At 47.5% G+C, this 19,461-nt stretch overlaps 1 protein-coding gene across 1 annotated transcript in view; it reads left to right on the top strand.

The window, feature by feature from the left end:
* The window catches only part of PCDH15 (protocadherin related 15), a 2,681,631-nt gene that overhangs the window by 2,271,526 nt on the left and 390,644 nt on the right, over positions 1 to 19,461 (top strand). Inside the window, exon 26 of the mRNA XM_069240977.1 lies at positions 15,293 to 15,420. Coding sequence (XP_069097078.1) covers positions 15,293 to 15,420 — 128 coding nt within the window. The remainder of the gene's footprint in view (positions 1 to 15,292; positions 15,421 to 19,461) is intronic.

Consider the following 19,461-nt stretch of genomic DNA (forward strand, 5'->3'; position numbering starts at 1 on the left):
CTGATTCTGTTTTTCTTGGCTTTAACATTGTGCATTGTACTACTGCTAGCAAGTGATAAGGTGCTTGTGCTACCTCCTTTACACCCAATTGTCAATTGTCAATGCAATTTGCTTGTAAGTCCCAAGTAAAGCAGTATTACTTGTACCCATGGCCTAAATTTAACACTATTAGTGGGCCTGCGGTACGGATTGTGTCACCCACTTACATGTGTCAGCCTATGGGTGAAGTTTTTAACCTGGCAACATAAATCTTTTTCAAGGCTATACCTTCCTTTATGATACATATAAGTAACCCCTGGGGGTGGGGCAAAACAGCCCAGAGAGCAGTGTGCACAGTTTTAAAAAAAATGGTCATGTATGTTTAAGTTTTACATGTCCTGGTAGTGAAAAACTTTAAATTCATTTTTCTCTACTGTAAATTCTACCTCTCCCTTAGGATAGCACTGGGGACCTTATCACATTTAATAAGTGTTAACTTTCAACTGGAATTTCGTTTCATTTGGTATTTTAGCCTGTATCCTGGGTCACATGACTAGGTGTAGTTGCGGTTAGGGGCATATTTAAGGAAATTTGCCCCTTATCACCCCACTACCGCCACCAGGTGTGTGTCATATCTAAGCTACGGCACACCATGGCGTAGGGTAGGGGGCAATAGCATAATTTTCATTGATGCTATTGATGTACTCTGCAGGAGTAGCACCAAAATATTGGCGCTACTCCTGCAGAGTACATATGGACCCAATATTAATAATGGAAGCTCCCTATTAAAGCCCTTTAATGCTCTGAGCAGGTATCACACGTGCCATAAAAAGGGATGCAAGGAAATCTGCTAGATTTCCTTGCGTTCTTTTTTTGCCCCCGAAGGGAGAACGCCCCCTTTGCATACATCATCCCTGGTGCAGGCATGATGGAGCACAGAGGGTTACAAAGAAGCGCAATGCATGCATTGTGCCACTTTGTAAATATGGTGCAAGGATTTTGGCCTCATTGGGCTATATTAGCTTGGGCCATATTAGCTTAAAAAAATTAGACTAATGTGGCGCAAGGTGGCGCTAGGGGCTTATACATATGTGCCTTAGTCTTTGAGTATTGCTCCCAGACAGTGAGACAAAGAAGTATAGGTGTTGGCAGGATGGGCCATCTCTGACTTGATGAGGGGGAGGAGCTGTCACCTACCACACTTGAACATCCTAAAGCCTCTGCCTGAGCACACACAGGGTTTGACACTAGTCTGTTGTCACCACAGACAATCTGAGGCCAGGGCACGTAGGCAGGAAAATCTAAACATCTCTGATGGTGAAAACTTCCAGAACCTTTGCCTACTTCAAAGTGGGTATCAGGCATAAATATTAGCCCTCGACCTAACTCTTCAGTACACCTCTGGACCTATATGATACTCAAAAGGACAGCTGTGCTGCTCTGCAAGAAGGATTGCTACTCTGTTGTCATGCTGCTATGTTGCCTCCTGCCCTGTTGCCTAAGTGAAGCCCTCGACCTCCATCTTGAACCCATGACTACTAAAGTAACGGCAAGGGCCAGTTAGCTGGCCATCTGATCAGAGCTTCAGAGACCCAGCAGGCTTCAACATCTTTGAACCCAGCATCTAGACTCTGTCCACTGTGAGTCTTGTCTCTCCAAGTGATGCCACCCCAGATGTGGACCATTGCAAGTTCTCTGCCAGCTCATTTGTAGTCCCACAGCCCCTCAGAATCATTGCTGATTGATGCATCACCACGCAGGACATTGAACTGCCACCCCAGCTTCTCGGAACCGGTGATGCTTAGGGAACTCCCCGCACAGCCCTTACGTTGCTACCACATGTCCTCAGAATCGGTGCTGCACAATGCATCTCCGTGTAGGGACCTCACATTGCCACCCTAGGAACTGTAGCTGCATGATGCATCTCCCTGCATGGACCTTTCATCACCTATGCTGCACAACACATACTCATCATGGGACTTTGCAGTGCTCCACAACCAGGATTCAAGGCACTTTTGTTCAGCAGGCCTAATTGGGCACCTGTATCCAGCCTGCATGCCATCATGGTCAACCTGATTTTGTCCTGGTCCAGTGCAACCACATATCCACAGTAGGCATTTTGTTCTTTTTGATGCTATTTTCACTTAAATCTTTCAAAAACTTAAAAGTGCATATTTCTGGTTTCGACTGACTGGATTTTTGTTCTTTTGGTCCTGGTATGTTTCTTAATAATATATACTTTATTTTTCCAGTCTGGTGAGGGATCCCTTTTTTGGTGTGTTTTCATTTTGTTACAGTTTGAAGTGTTGCACAATTACTTTAAACATTGCCTGTAAGGTAGGCCTGACTGCTTTGTGCTAAGCTACCATTGGCTTGATGACAGGTTAATTTGGGGTTTGGTTGAGACTTCACCCTGACCCGGTTTGTAGTTGCTGCTTGAGCGGAGTTTCACCCCTCAACCAGTAACAACATTTCTTACAGTCTTTACTTCAGTAGTGGATGAACTGTGAATGAGCAAAAACAAACCCTTACATTTTGGAAAACTGAACACTCAGAGCAGTCCAGGGTGGCGTCACTTGTGTGGATCCCACTCACCCATATTGCCCTACAAATATCTATTGACTAGAATCATACATTTTTCTCACATTTCTGTGATGTAGATGTCCAGAATCTACAGGGATCCAGAAAGTTCTTAATACCCAGTTGTTAGACTTTTCATCCTTGGCGTGGTCTCCCTTAACTTTTTGCCTCTGTTTCCCAGGTTGTTGATGTGTGCTGGGCTCTGAGTTTGCTGTTTTTGTTACTCTGGGTACTTCACCACTGCTAACCAGTGCTAAAGTGCAAGTGCTCCTTTACAAAATGTGTATGTAATTGGATTATCCATGATTGGCATATTTGATTTATTAGTAAGTCCCTAGTACAGTGCACTGGAGGTGCCCAGGGCCTGTAAATCAAATGCTCCTAGTGAGCCTGCAGCATGGTTGTGCCACCCACATAAGTAGCTCTGTAATTATGTCTCAGAATTGCCACTGCAGTGTCTGTGTGTGCAGTTTTAAACTGTAAATTCGACTTGCCAAGTGTACACACTTGCCAGGCCTAAACCTTCCCTTTTCTTACATGTAAGGCACCCCTAAGGTAGGCCCTAGGAAGCCCCAAGGGCAGGGTGCAGTGAATGGTTAAAGTAGGACATATAGGGGGTCATTACAACATTGGCGGTAAGTGCTGCTTACCGCCGTGCAGAAGACCACCAGCACACCGCCACAGCCGCGGAATTCCACCACAGCTAGTATGACCCACAGCTCGGAATCCGCCAAAATTTAGACACCCATACAAGTCCGCCACACCAAAGGTCAGTGATAAACTGGCGATAACAAAACCTCTACTGTCACGCCAACAGGAATACGCCCACACTATCACAACCCATGAATCCAAGCGGCGGTCTTTCCACCACGGTATTCCATTGGCGGTACACACCGCTGCGCTCAAAGTACACACACTCTTACAAAACACATCCACATTGGACAAATCAAAATACACACACCTGATACACATACATACATCACTCCCACACACTCAATACAATATAAAACACATACCCACATCACCCACAAACTCCTATGACAAAAATTGTGACAGAAGGCCAGAGAGAGACACCACCAGAAACAACACTAGCGTCCACAGGCACTCAACACCATCACTCACACAACAGCCACGCACCTCACAAAACACACCCCTAAATATCACCCCACACATCACAACACACACCACCCCACACATCATCCACACCACCCCATGGCACTGCAAAGACACCCCAGGTTTTCTGAGGAGGAGCTCAGGGTCATGGTGGAAGAAATCATCTTGGTAGAGCCACAGCTATTCGGATCACAGGTGTAGCACACTACTATAGCTAGGAAGATGGAGCTATGGTGCAGAATCGTGGACAGGGTCAACGCAGTGGGACAGCACCCAAGAACATGGGATGACATCAGGAAGAGGTTGAACGACCTACGGGGGAAGGTATGTTCGGTGGTCTCAAGACACCAGATTGCGGTTCAGAGGACTGGCGGTGGACCCCCACCTCCTCCCCCAGAACTAACAGCTTGGGAGGAGCAAGTCTTGGCTATACTGCATCCTGAGGGCCTCTCAGGAGTAGCTGGAGGAATGGACTCTGGTAAGTCAAATCTTAACTACTTCATCCCCCACCCTACATGCATGCTATCACATACCCCCACCCTCGCCCTCACCCCCATCACTTCAACTCCTCACACATGTCCCACTATCACAACCAACATATTCCAAACCCAAGCCCTGCATGCAACACCAAAGCATGGGCACCCATCACCAAGGCATTGCCAATGCACATTCCCATACACCTCCCTAAACCATTATCACAAAAGGTCCCACAGAAGAATGCAAGCGCTGGGGTACAGGGTCACCCACCCATTGCACACCATGGCACATACAGATGCACTAATCATGCCTTTACACCCCTGCAGGACCCCTACCCAACGTCACCAGACAGGAGGGTCCAGACATGTCCACTCCACCTACAGAAGACAGAAGAGGCCCACAGTGATGACAGCAGCTCTGTCCAACTGGATATAGATGACCAGCCTGGCCCCTCTGGGACCTCGGGACAGTCGGTTCCCCTCACACTGGCACAGGCCACTACAGAGCTTTCCCCCACCAGCACAGCACCCACCCAGCAGGCCCATACCTCTGTCTCCAGGACACGTCAAGCAGCAGTGTGTCCACCACTACAGGGAACCCAGGCTAACCCACCACCCCAACAACACCAGGGACCTGGGGGCAGTGGTAGTGGGCACACGGTTCAGGGGACAGAGGCCCAGGAACACAGGGGAACTGGGAGGGCTGCTGTGCGACAGGGGAAGGACAGGCCCAGGGAACCCACTCTCCACGAGGCCCTCTCTAATATCATGGGAGCCTTTCACCATTCCCAGGAGACAATGGCAACGGTCCTGGCCAAGTTTCAGGAGACCCAGCGGCTGCAGGAGGAACAGTATTTGGGGTTCAGGGAGGAACTCAAATCCATCAACACCACCATGGGCACCATTGTAGGGGTGCTGAAGGAACTCGTCAACTCCAGGAGGGACACTGTGGCACAACAAGGGGCCCCTGACACTAGCCTGGACGATGAACTGCCCACCACCTCCGCCGGCGCTAGTGGACAGGAGGCACCGCCACAGGACCACGACACCAGCACCCCACCCACGGCAGATGGAGAACCACCCCGCAAGCGGTCCCTGAGATCCTGGACAAAGAGAGAGAACAGTGCCAAGACCCCCACCAAGAAATGAGACCACCCTGAATGTCATCCTTCTGTCCCACTTTGTCACCCTGTCCATATTCAAAGTACCCTAGCTCCACTTCCTATGCCCCTTTGTACAATGCACCTGTGAGACTAATAGACTGGACTCTGCCATGGACATTCCTCCACCATCACCCCTGACAAATTTACAACCCTCTCCACTATGTTGCACTTAAATAAACACCCTTAAATCACAAAACAATCTGGAGTCAGTCTGTGCTTTCTAAAATGTGTATTTGCAATAACTGTAGAAAAATGCTATATCCAATGTATTGTCAACATACTTATATCACACAGCTTTAGTCCATGCAGAAACAAAGCAGATGTCACAGAGTGGGACCCACATCTGTGAAATTGAAAGGGAAAGTGACAAATCAGGGTCCATACACTGGGTGAAAGTGATAGACAGATGAGAGGTAGAGGAATTAAATCAGATGTAACTGGCAGTGTTGTCTTCTTACCTGTGTCTCACTGGAAGTATTGATGAATCACCGTGTTCCTGTTGTCTATGCCCTCTTCTTCTGTTTCCTTGTCTTCACTGTCCACAGGCTCCACAGCTGCCACTACACTTCCATCTGGATCATCCTCCTGCAGAAATGGCACCTGTGTTTGCAAAGCCAAGTTGTGAAGCATACAGCAGGCCACGATGATCTGGCACACCTTCTTTGGTGAGTAGAATAGGGAACCACCTGTCATACTGAGGCACCGAAACCTGGCCTTCAGGAGGCCGAAGGTCCTCTCTCTAATCCTCCTAGTTCGCCCATGGGCCTCATTGTAGCGTTCCTCTGCCCTTGTCTTGGGATTCCTCACTTGGGTCAGTAGCCATGACAGGTTGGGGTAGCCAGAGTCACCTGCAAATGTCGAGGGACAACTGTTAGACACACACTAACTCGTAGGGACATCCCCAGACCCAGACATCTAGTCACACTGTATTGGGTCCATGTCGTCACATAATAGCCACACACAGTGCCTCTGGAGTTGCCCCATCACAAAAGGGATGTTGCTATTCCGCAGAATGTAAGCGTCATGCACTGAGCCAGGAAACTTGTCGTTCACATGAGAGATGTACTGGTCGGCCAAACACACCATCTGCACATTCATAGAATGGTAACTCTTCCCGTTTCTGTACACCTGTTCACTCCTGTGGGGGGTGGGCAATGCCACATGTATCCCATCAATGGCACCTATGATGTTGGGGATATGTCCGAGGGCATAAAAATCACCTTTCACTGTAGGCAAATCCTCCACCTGAGGGAACATGATGTAGCTGCGCATGTGTTTCAGCAGGGCAGACAACACTCTGGACAACACGTTTGAGAACATAAGCTGGGACATCCCTGATGCTATGGCCACGGTTGTTTGAAAACACCCACTTGCCAGGAAATGAAGTACTGATAGGACCTGCACAAGAGGGGGGATTCCTGTGGGATGGCGGATAGCTGACATCAGGTCTGGCTCCAACTGGGCACACAGTTCCAGGATTGTGGTACGATCAAGTCTGTATGTGACAATTACATGTCGCTCCTCCATTGTCGACAGGTCCACCAGCGGTCTGTACACCGGAGGATGCTGCCATCTCCTGACCTGTCCCAGCAGACATGCTCTATGGAGGAGAACAGCGAGCAGAGAGTCAACCAACACTGAGGTACGTAAACACAACTTCATTCCACAATTTTTTTAAATCGATATGTGCCTGTATTAGTGTTAATGCAAGGCCTAGATATGTGTGACACAGTCAAAATTAATGCCATGTGGCCCCCTGAAATGGCGGCTGCCTGACCTGTAAGGTGGGACAAGGGGATATGATGTAACTGCGCTGGCGTTGTACACCATCGCGTTAGGCGGTCGAAGACCGCGGCGCAATCCTGCATTGGTTAACATTGGACCCTATGGGTTTCAGGAGCCAACGACGATGTACGCCGGTGGTGACGGTATGCACCGCCTCAGACGTGACTGCCATTTTCGGTCTGTTCACTCACTTGATACCTGATCTTTGACAGGAGAGGACTTACACTGCAAGTGCTGCTGTGACCTCAGTCTGGAAGAGACAATGGCTCATGTGTCTGGGGAAAGGGCCCCTGCCTTCAGCATAGAGGAGTTGGAGAAACTAGTGATGGGGTCCTCCCCCAGTACACGCTACTCTACGGTCCTCCAGACAAACAGGTAAGTACACCGTGAGCATGCCGAATGGGCAATGCCTGTGTGGAGTGGTGTGGATGAAAGATAGGGGGGGAGAATGAGGCGCGCATGAAACAACGGTGAGTGCATGTGGGTCATGGCAAGGGTAGGGATGCGGGCCAATGACTATGACGGTGCAGACAGTTATATCTTCTCCTTTTCCCCTGTAGTATTCCTTTAGGTCAGTGCCCACCAGAAGAAAGATATTTGGCTTTCCATCTCCAAGGAAGTACGGACCCTGGGGGTCCAACACAGACAGAGCACCCACTGCCGGAAAAGATGGGAGGACATTCACCGCAGGAGCAAGAAGACGGCGGAGGCCCAGCTGGGGATGGCCTCCCAACGTGGGAGGGGTGCCCGTCGCACTATGACCCCCCTGATGTTCCGGATCCTTGCGGAGGCGTATCCGGAGTTGGATGGGCGCTTGAGGGCATCAAAGCAGCCACAAGGGGGTGAGTACACTCTCATTCTGCTGATTCAGCGTGCAGTGGAGGTGTCTGGGTGGGGGAGGTGGGCTGTGTGTTCCCCTTGGCCAGGGCGAGTTTAGTAGGCAAGGTCCCTTCTTAATGCAGGCTATGTGGCACCCCACCTGTGTACTGAGGCAACTACACATAGTCAGGCTCCTGTGACTTCCATGTGTGCAGCAATCGGGCATAGGCCTCGTACCCCATGTCCCTGTGATTAATGAGGGAACTCAAAGTGCACGGAGTATTGCAGGGGGCTTCTGTGTCTGTAGTGTCCGCCAACGGTAGCGGTATTGCATGCACTGAACATGTCTTTCTTCTGTCTTCCCCCCCTTTTTATGGTCTCCCTGTTCTTGTGTGCATTAGCATCAATAGGCGGAGGAGCAGTGGCACCAGAGAAGGAGGGAGGTGCATCCCACATGGCCCTGGAAGGTGACACAATGGAGTCAGAAACCACCAATGGGACAAAGGGCGAGGGGAGCTCCACGGCTGGGACAGGAGCTGAAACCAGCGACACGGACTCCTCCTCTGATGGAAGCTCCCTTGCGGTGGCAGTCCCCTCTGTGCCCCCCGCACCTACAGGTACAGCCGCCACCCCCCTACCAGCACTGCCCTCCCAGCAGCCCCTCAGCATTTGCCCTGTGGCCGCTCACCCAGGAGGGTGGGCATCTCCTTCGCCCCAGACACCTCAGCCCTTACCCCTGTCAGCCCTGCTGCCCTCAGTGAGGAGGCCATTGACCTCCTCAGGTCCCTCACTGTTGGCCAGTCTACCATTTTGAATGCCATCCAGGGTGTAGAGAGGCAGTTGCAACAGACCAATGCATACCTGGAGGGCATTCATTCTGGTCAGGCAGCCCAACAGCAAGCTTTTAAGGCTCTGGCCTCAGCACTGATGGCAGCCATTGTCCCTGTGTCCAGCCTCCCCCCTCCAACTTTCTCCACCCAGACCCAAACCCCTGTATCTCAGCCTATCCCAAGCACACCTTCAGACCAGCATGCACACACCTCAACACACAAGGGAAGCTCAGGCAAACATAAGCACCACACATCCCACAGGCACTCACACAAGCATCATACACATGCAGACATAGCAACATCCACAGCCTCCACTGTGCCCTCCTCCTCCTCGTCTCCCTCCTCCCTCCCAGTCTCATCTCCACTCCATCCTGCATGCACTACATCTTCATCCACTACGTCCATCACCAGCACACCCACCACCAAACCCCGCTCACTTGCACTCACCACCCCCACTACCATTCACACATCCCCTGTGTCCTCTCCCAGTGTGTTTGTGAGCCCACCTCCCAAGGTACACACACGAAGCCACACACCCACCCAACAGCCATCCACCTCACGACAGCCTCCAGCCCATGCAACTTCACCCAAAGTCAGCAAACGTACACCTCCTCCAACCACTACCTCTTCTTCCACTCCCAAAACCCCTCCGTCTACCCGTCCCAGTGTGTCCAAAAAACTTTTCCTGTCCAACCTTGACCTTTTCCCCTCACCTCCCCTACCCCTTCAGTCCCCTAGGGCCTGCCTTTCCAGGTCCCAACCCAGCACCTCAGCCACATCATCTGCGGGAACAGTGGTGCCAGTAGTAACCGGCTTCTGGAGTGTGCCAGGCAGCAGGGCAGCCAGTGTGCCAAGGAGCCAGACCACGGACAGTCCCCCACCTCGAAAGCACAAAAAGTTGGCCAGTGCCAGGGAGAGAGGCAAAACATCTACCCCCAAAGCCTCTCCCAGGAGTACAGTTGGGAGTGGGAAGACAGCTGCACCACCATCCAAGGTGGGGAAGGGCACAGAAAAACAGGCAAGTCGCCGAAAACCTGCACGGTGTACAAGACCGCCACCAGCAACACTGAACAGGACACCGCCGCCACCAGCACCGCTGCCAAGGACACCGCCGCCACCAGCACCGCTGCCAAGGACACTGCTGCCACCAGCACCGCTGAACAGGACACCGCCGCCACCAGCACTGCTGCCAAGGACACCGCCGCCACCAGCACCGCTGCCAAGAACACCGCCACCACCAACACCGCTGCCAAGGACTCCGCCGCCACAAGCACCGCTGCCAAGGACACCGCCACCACCAGCACCGCTGAACAGGAAACCGCCGCCACCAGCACCAATGAACAGGACACCGCCACCTCAAGCACTGCAGGCCAATGAGCGCCAAAAGCTCCGACACACTACTGAGGCCGCCACAAGCAGGATGAAGCACTCTGGGCACAAAGTCCCCTCCAGAACCAGTGGAGAAAGGCATCCACTACCTCAGTCCTTGGCAGGATGAAGCACTCTGGGCACAAAGCCCCCTCCAGAACCAGTGGAGTATCACATCCCCTACCTCAGTCCTTGGCAGGATGTAGCACTCTGGGCACCAAGCCCCCTCCAGAACCACTGGAGTATCACATCCACTACCTCAGTCCTTAGCAGGATGAAGCACTCTGGGCACAAAGCCCCCTCCATAACCAGTGGAAAAAGTCATCCACTTGTGAGACTGTGGCTTGGCACTCCCCAGGATGCAGCAGTGGGCAAACCACCCACTGTAAAGACTTGTGAGACTGTGGCTTTGCACTCCCCAGGATGCAGCAGTGGGCAAACCACCCACTTGGGAGACTTGAGAGACTGTGGCCTTGTACTCCCCAGGATGCAGCAGTGGGCAAACCACCCACTGTAAAGACTTGCGAGACTGTGGTTTGCACTCCCCAGGATGCAGCAGTGGGGAACCCTCCCACTTGAGAGACTTGTGAGACTGTGGCTTTGCACTCCCCAGGATGCAGCAGCCGGCAAACCACCCACTGTAAAGACTTGTGAGACTGTGGCTTTGCACTCCCCAGGATGCAGCAGTGGGCAAACCACCCACTTGAGAGACTTGAGAGACTGTGGCTTTGTACTCCCCAGGATACAGCAGTGGGCAAACCACCCACTGTAATGACTTGTGAGACTGTGGCTTTGCACTCCCCAGGATACATCAGTGGGCATGGAGCCCCCTCATGGATCTGGCGTCGTGCACTCATCCGGCTGAGGTGCCCCCCTTCCCCCTGAGGTGACTATTGTATTTCTATCGGATGCCCCTGCAGTGTTCTCTCCGTTTGGGTATTGAGTGTGGGCCTCGCCCATGCATTTTGGGCCCAGTGGTCCACAGACTTTAATGGTGGAATACCTTGGACTTGTATTCTTGGTGTATATATTTGTTTATAGTGTAAATATATATATATATATATATATATTTTTGATTACTGTATTTTAATAGATTACAAACTTTCAACTCATTTCCTTTTGTCCTTGCATTCTTCCGGGGGGGTTGGTGGTTGTAAATGTAATGTATCAACATGTACTTGTGTGTGTGTTGTAGTGGGTGAGGGTGGGAGTGTTGCGTGTTGCGTGTGTGTTTGTCACTCTTTTTTCCCTCCGCCCTCCCCTGTGTCGTAGGTGCAGTACTCACTGTGGTCTTCGCCGCCGTCTTTGATGTTCCTGGTAGAGGAGCAGGAAGACAAAGGCAGGGAGAATCTGGAGCTCGGGTTCCATGGCGTCCTGATTCCTCATGGGGTGTGTAGAGGTGAGCGTTTTCCCTTACAAGTCCTGTTTCCGCCGTGTTTTTGTTAGCTGGTGAGTCCACCCAGGAAAAGGTGGCGGATTGGACTGTTGTAATACAGTGGGCGGAACCTTGTCTTCCGCCTGTCTGTTGGCGGTGACCGCCGTGGTGTTTGTTTCTACCGCCATGGCGGTCTGAGTGTTAAAGTAGCTGTCTATGTTGGCGGTTTCCACCCCAGTCGTAATTCCATTTTTTTGTACCGCCGGCCTGTTGGCGGTTTTACCGTCGCTTTAACACAGACCGCCAGGGTTGTAATGATCACCATAGTAATGTGTTTTATATGTCCTGACAGTGAAATATTGCTAAATTCGTTTTTCACTGTTGCGAGGCCTGTCCCTCTCATAGGTTAACAGGGGGGCTACCTTTAAATCTGATTAAAGTGTAGATTCCCTTTGGGAGCAGATGGACATGTGGAGTTTGGGGTCTCTGAGCTCACAATTAAAAAATAAATTTTTTAGTAAAGTTGATTTTAAGATTGTGTGTTTGAAAATGGCACTTTTAGAAAGTGAGCATTTTCTTGCTTATACTATTTCTGTGACTCTGCCCGTTTGTGGATTCCCTGTCTGGGTCAGTTTGACAGTTGGGCTGGTTGCACCTCACACTAGACAGTGACACAAAGGGAGATGGGGTGTAGCCTGCATATCTTGATGAGCCATTTGTAATAGGAGGGAGGGGAGGATTGGTCACTCACACCTGAAAGGGCTGTGCCTGCCCTCACATAGTGCAGTCTCCGACCCCCTGGTGAGTGTCTGGGGACTGGTCTGGGCAAGGCAGGATTTCACATTCAAGAGAGACTTTGCTTTGAAGTAGGCCTACTTCAAAGTAGAAATTGGGTATTAGGAGGGCACACAAAACCACAGACCAGAGAACACTTCTGGAAACCAGGAGGAACCTCTGCCTGGAGAAGAGCTAAAGAGCTGAGGAAGAAGAGCTGCCGTGCCTGTGCTTTGTGGAGCTATCCTGCAGTTGCTGCTTCTGCCAGAGTGAAAGGGCAAAGACTGATCTTTGTGTGCCTTCCATCTTGTGAAGCCCTCCAAGGGCCTGATTTAGTGCTTGCCTCCTGCTGTATGAAGTCTCAGGGACAGCAAAGACTTCTCTCTGCCAGCACCTGGAGTCTCTGGAGATACTCCTACTCTGCCCTGTGGTGCTCATCCAGTTCCTGGGACCCTGTAAGGAGAAGCTGGCAGCTTAAAAGGAAGAAATTCAGGCACAGAACGATGTGCGGGGAAAAGAACGACACAACTCCAATCTGCGGCAGAAAAATCTACACTCCGCCGGCTTTCTGGCTGAAAATCGATGCTCACCTGTAACACGACTGAAGAATTGACGCATGGAGCTGGAGAAATGATGCACAGCATCGCTGACGGAGGCTGAGAGGTCGCAACCCATGCTGCGTGGTTATCGGATCATCGTGCAGCTGGATTTCCGATGCAAACACTGCGGGCATGTTAAAATAACGCAAGGCCTGCCTGGACCAGAGTGATGACCGGATCAACGCATCGCTCTTCTGCGGAGAGAAGAAATTACGCACCCTGATGAAAGGAGAAACAACGCAAGGTCCTGCTTGTGAGTGAAATCGACTCATCGCAAGCCCTTTTTGATGCACACTCGCCCGTGCGGGGTTATTTTTGACACACCCAAGGTACATATTTCACGCTAACACTGTTAGTGTGTGTTTAAAACTACCTGAAGACTCTCTTTGCTTTTTAATTGATAACTTGACTTGTGTATTGTGGATTTTTGTCATTTTGGTTTTGATAAATATTCTCTTGTGTCATTTTGTAGTGTTTTCATTAGGTTACTGTGTGTGTTGGTACAAATAAATTACACCTAGCACTCAGAAGTTAAGCCTACTGCTCATGGCAAGCTACCAAGGGGGTAAGCAGGGGTTAGCTGAGGGTGATTCTCTTTTACCCTGACTAGAGTGAGAGTCCTTGCTTGGACAATGGGTAACCTGACTGCCAACCAAAGACCCCATTTCTAACCCCAGTTTTTCCACATTCTTCTGATAAAAATGCTAGCACACTTATGTGGCTCAGTCTAGCATCTGTGTCACAAAAGGCTCCAACATACAACATGGGGGGCATTGGATAACCTTTGACTACCTGTTTATGTCAGTCGCACTCAGAGTCCAAATATTGCGAGAGAGCCAAGTACACCTTTTACTAACGATTCACTATTGCATTGTTTTTGCAGGGAAAAGGGTGGTGATAAAAAAAATCCATTGATTGTGCTACAAAATAATCTCTCCCCCACCATAAACTGGAATCTTAAGGTCATGGTCATGTCCTGTTGTTTCCATTTCATTGATAGTCATTAATCTTCCTATCATGCAGCCGTGCAATTGTAACTGATTTCCAGCTGTAACCTCCTTTGTGATTGCCCTGCTCTAGTGCAGAATCATTATTGCTGGTAGGTTGACCTACTAGTTTTTTTGCTAAACCTTTATGGTTTGGTTGAATAGTTTATGCCAAGTTGAGCCAACAAGTAAGCTTATTTTTCTGACTAGTGCAAATGACACCTTAAATCTTTGAAACCATCATCTTTTGAAGTTGTAAATGGTTTGACTCATTTGAAATGAATCAAATACCCACAGTGTGGATAGGTTTGAGTATGATTGGTTTTAGATTTGGACAAGAAACCGCCAGACTGGCCTTATGGGGCACAGAAAAAACATGCAATTGGCTGAGGATTAGGGGGGCTTTAAGGGGTGGATGGAGTGTGAGATCTATCTACCTAGCTTGGCAAACAGTAGCACAATCCTACATGGGGATGGCTGAACCTACTCTCTATGATCACACTGTGCACAAGGTGGCTAGTATAAACATAGGGGGACCTTGACAGTTTTTTCATGCAACACGTCTCTGCAACCAAAGTAGCTGTATTGTGTGAAAAGGAGAGAGCAGGACAGCAGATATCTACCAAAATAAGACACTGCTGCTCTCTTCCGAAGCACTAGTACTCTTTCTGGCTGCTAGTGCCCCCCCCCCCCACACACACACCTTTGCACCATAGTGCAAATGTGTCTATGTGAATCTAGCATAAATTCTGTCCCTAAAATGTACCTTTCAAGTTCAAACTATAATATTTAAACTTACTATCAGTCTTTCTTACTTTGTATGTGTGTTGTTCACTAGAGTACATGCCAAGTTTTAAAAGTTTGGAGAAATGAAAATGTGTATCCTTATTTGAGTCCGCCTCTTAGAGGTGTCATTATTTGGTGAAAAGCCTTGTCTACAAATTTTAGAAAATAGCCTAATATGACAAAAACCATGGATGGTTTCATGACAATACCCACATACCATCCAATGGAACCCCTGACCCGTAGAATAGTTGCCATAGTAGAGCATAATTCTTCTTTGCATTACTTTTAAGAAAACGTCCTGTACAAAATTAATTTTGTGCTGAAAAGTACATCCTAAATCCCCAAAAATGTTTTTGTCACTGTTTGTGATATTGCACTAGTGCAAAACAGTTGATAAATTTGGACCTCAGTTTCCAGGCCTGATTTAGCTTCCCATATACCCTAGAACGTGATCCCCAGAATAATCCCATTTGTTCTTTGTGCATGGAGGTTTTCAAGGATGTGGGATCAAGGGCAGTTTATGTCTGTAGAAATCATACTTTAGCTCTCGCTGCCTCTCTCTTTTATTCTCTCTTATTGGTATTATATATTTGCTGCAGATCACTGAATATATACTGATTATTGTTACGTCACATGTGACATCTTTGTCCTTTTTTTAGGTAATACTGCAAGAGTATTTGTGGATGTTCTGGATGCGAATGACCATGCACCGGTTTTTTCAAAGACAGTGTACTTAGGAGGCGTGTCCGAAGACGCTCGAATGTTTTCTTCTGTACTAAAAGTTAAGGTAGGAAAATTAATTTGTGATGAGAAGTTTATAGGAGGAATATATCATGCACAGCTGCCAATGTTTAAATATGTTCTCAAACATTAATGTACTTGCTGACAATAATTATGTAAAATGTGTACATTTTAGTGTCATTTGTGTTTTGGTGAGATTTCGGTTTCTTAACAAAATTATGGCTCACACAACAAAAGTATTTTCCAATAATTGTGACGTTTCAAAGCAAGACTTGGACTGCATATACTTTAGAAAATCAGCATCTGTACCAGTTGAATAAAAAAATAAAATATTATCACTAAGTAAGTTAGACGATTTCTGATCTTGAAGTATTTATAAAAATGGTTCAGTTGTCAAAAGATTTTAAGTTATTTTGATATTTAATAATGTGGGCAGATGCCTGTACACTATGTTTTATGGTGTGTGTAAAATCAGCAATTAACACAGTAGACACCTAAAGTAAAATATGAATGACACTAAACATGAGGAGCCCAATTCACAAAGGTAAACCTAGACTTTTGGCCCAAGTTTAGACCAAAGGTCTAAGGGTCTCACTTAGAGGCCCGGTCGCCCTGCTCCACCAAGGAAGGGCATAAATTCACTGTATCTACAAGATACAGCACATTTATGTCCTCTCCCCCTGCCCTGGCGCACAAATTGATGCCTAGCGCCAATACAGGAACCGATGCACCACGGTGAAACAATGCCTGTGTAGTGGGGATGATTGTTTTTGTACAGGAAGGGGTACCTTCCTGTACAAAAACAATCACAAGAGGTGTTTTCCTCTTTCTGTGTGTGCTGCAGAACACACAGAAAGAGGAAAAGACAGGGAGAAATAAAGCTATTTATCCCCGTTGTGTCATTCATACACCACCCCTGAGGTGGCATAGTAATCTGAAGCATTCCCAGACTTTTAAATCTGGTAATGCATCAGATACCTTCAGATTCCATGGGTGTTGCATGGGAACACCCCAAGCAACACCCATGGAACGCCCCTTTCATGCAGTGTTATGCGTGAAAGTGTCCATAATTACAAGGCCATTAAAAGCGACACAAGGTGCGCATGGCCTTGTAAACATGTGCTGGCACACTGTGACACCAGAGCATAAAAAATGACGCTCAGGTGGTGCAGTGTGCCTCTAGGGCCTCGTAAATAAGGCCCTAAGTTTACCTTTGAGAATCAGGCCCTTAAACATTTGATCTGAGTTTAGACAAAAAGTCCAGGTTTACCTTTGTGAATCGGATCGACATTTTTGTCTTCCTTAAGCACATTTAAATGTTATGTATTCCAATTGGCAAAAACATAAGTAGAATAGACTTTACGTTTATTAAGAATGCACTAGTTGAAATGAGACAAATTTGCATTTACAACTCATATTCTAAAGAATTAAGACAAGGGGAAGCAGTAGGTGCATTATGCCTCACGTCCCACATTTTCCAAGGCACAACTCTCATTCAGCAATGTGTTTTTATGGATTTCTAATTGCAAGCAAGCCTGCCATTTTTATTAGTAATGAGTCAGCTTATGTGGCCAGAATACACAATGGTGCCTAAGTGGTTGTTTTCATTTTGCCTAAAGTATAATTTTTAGCACTTAGAAATGTGTGTATTTTTTTTATCAAGCAAGGTCCAAACAGAAGGAACATCCGCGGGCTCTGTATTAAGATTTGGCCCCAGGTTAAACTCAAATTCTGACAAGCTTGATGTTCTATTACTGCCAGTCTCTTGTCATATGGCTCCTTCACACTTATGCAGGCTTTGGTTAATGTCTAGGCTTCGAAGATTGGCATCTACAAGTGTACACAAACAGCTACTTGACTAAAACTATGTGTAGTGTCTTGCATGATTTAGAATGACACCTTTATGATTCCCAGTGGACTGTGTGAAGTAATCACAAGAGTAGAATGTAATGATGATTTACAGCTTGTTGTGCGGCATAGTCATTGGTGGGTGCACATACTGGGGAAGATGCTACTACAGGTACCTAAATGCCGGTTTGTGTGCCATGCCTCATTTTATTTCAAGAGTGCATCATGTTATAGTACCTGACTTGCAATGGAACTAAATATGAATCCTCTGATTTCGAGGAGGAAGCAAAAGGAATGCAGAATTTGACACCCATACATCCTACTGCACTGCCAGACTGTTGTCTGAGTGTAGACTCCAGACAACCTACTTCCACACCATTTGGTCTATGATGGTTTTGCCCAAAATGTTGCAGAAGCAGGCAACTATTTTAGGGTGATGGATCTTCCATTAGTCATCCTAGAGGTCATTTTTCAAATAAAGCTAAGCATTTCCCATAAACCTTTCTCAAATCAGGTTGGTACTAGATTCTAGATACTGATGACACCACTCAGGCGTCTTACAGAAGTTAAATAAAGTGAACAATAGACTCCTTAACATATACATCAGCCATAAAACAGATAAATACATTGAAACTTCCTGAAGATTAACCATTCCTCCTTTCTAGCAGAGCTATTTTCTTAGAGGATATCTTGAAAGAAATAATGAGTGTGACAAGAAGTGTTTTTTCTCCAGAGCTGTTCATCAAGTACTTTCAGAAGTATATGAAGTAAATTTGGTATATACAGTTAAAATTCAAATTGTTAACACTGCCAAATACATAGTTTTATTCAATAAAGATTACAAATACAATTCAAAGACCTTTCAACAAGTCATTTTCAAAGTTTGCCATACTGTCTCTGAAGAACTGGGCATGGAATCAGAGTTGTGTTAGAGTTACGTTAAGACACAAAGGCCCAATTTTACCAAGAATTGTACAAGCATAAAGTGATCTAAAATGAAACAAAGTGGCCCAAAGTAAAGCAAAGTAACACATTGATATTTATTTTCCTACACAAGCAGTATTTTGTGCTGGAAAGATGGCCTTATCTAAATGCGAAAAGTGTTTTGCACTGCTTTGAATTGCTTTGAATCAAAGGGCATTACTTGAGGGGATCAGTGCAGACATCCATTCACTTTGACACAAAGCCCTATCTACTAATATTGCTAGACCTGAATTTGGATAAAACATCCTTCTTGAAGAAGGTGTTAAGAGTATAAATGTGTTAATTTCTCCAAAGAACCCACTCATTGCATGTATGCTGAAGTGTACAACGCACATTGAATTCCATGGGATCCTTTTAATTAATTCTAGGTGTTGGACCCGGCCTTCACTGCAGGGTCACCCAATATTTTTTACTTCCTTTGCTGAACCTGTTTTTATTGGATTTTAGTACTATGTGCCCTTTACTTTTGATAATCTGCCTGCGGTCTCCCCTGAGAATATGGTAAAAATGGCTTACATACATTTGGTACATTTAATTCACCTATAGGTTAATAGTAATGATACTACATGTGCCTAGTTGTGGAGGGAGAGAGTCTTTCTAATAGGATGGCTTGGGAGTATTTGTGCCCTGCCCTAATTAAACTTCAAAATATCCTCCCTGCAGCACACACAAAGTACCCTGAAATCTGGCCTTGCATTTGGCTTTGACAGCCTAGACACATTGGAGCCAAAGCCAAAAGGGAGATCTGACAAGGACCAGTCTTCGTGGATAGGCCATGGAAATTCCCCACTAAAAGGCTGGCACTGAGAATAAAAGTAGCAACTTCCGAAGCTGTGGACAGAACACACTTGTTCAGAATTCAGAAGAAGAATACCCCCTGCTGTATAAAGAAGGAACATTGGACCTGCTTACCTGGAAACTGGGCTTCCCAGAAGTGACTCCAAAGATCATTTGGCTGATCTACAGTTTAAGTTAAATGGAACACAAGCTTCCAGAGGCCTCCCTGCAACTGTCCAACTGACCAGCACTAACTGGACCTGCCTGGACATGCCTGACCCAGTTGCTGGCCTCTACTGAAGTGACTCCTGAATCCTAAGAGATGTCCTTCAGGTCCTGGACCATTGACTGGCATCAGAGTGTACTCCTCCTGAACTCAAGGTGAAGATACAGAAGGGTTAGGCTTCTGGCGACCATGGAGCAGCCTCTTTATGCTGAAAAATGATCACCCCAACCATCACCAACATAAAGCTCCAGC

This window comes from Pleurodeles waltl, chromosome 6 (assembly GCF_031143425.1).
Source record: "Pleurodeles waltl isolate 20211129_DDA chromosome 6, aPleWal1.hap1.20221129, whole genome shotgun sequence".
NCBI lineage: Eukaryota > Metazoa > Chordata > Amphibia > Caudata > Salamandridae > Pleurodeles > Pleurodeles waltl.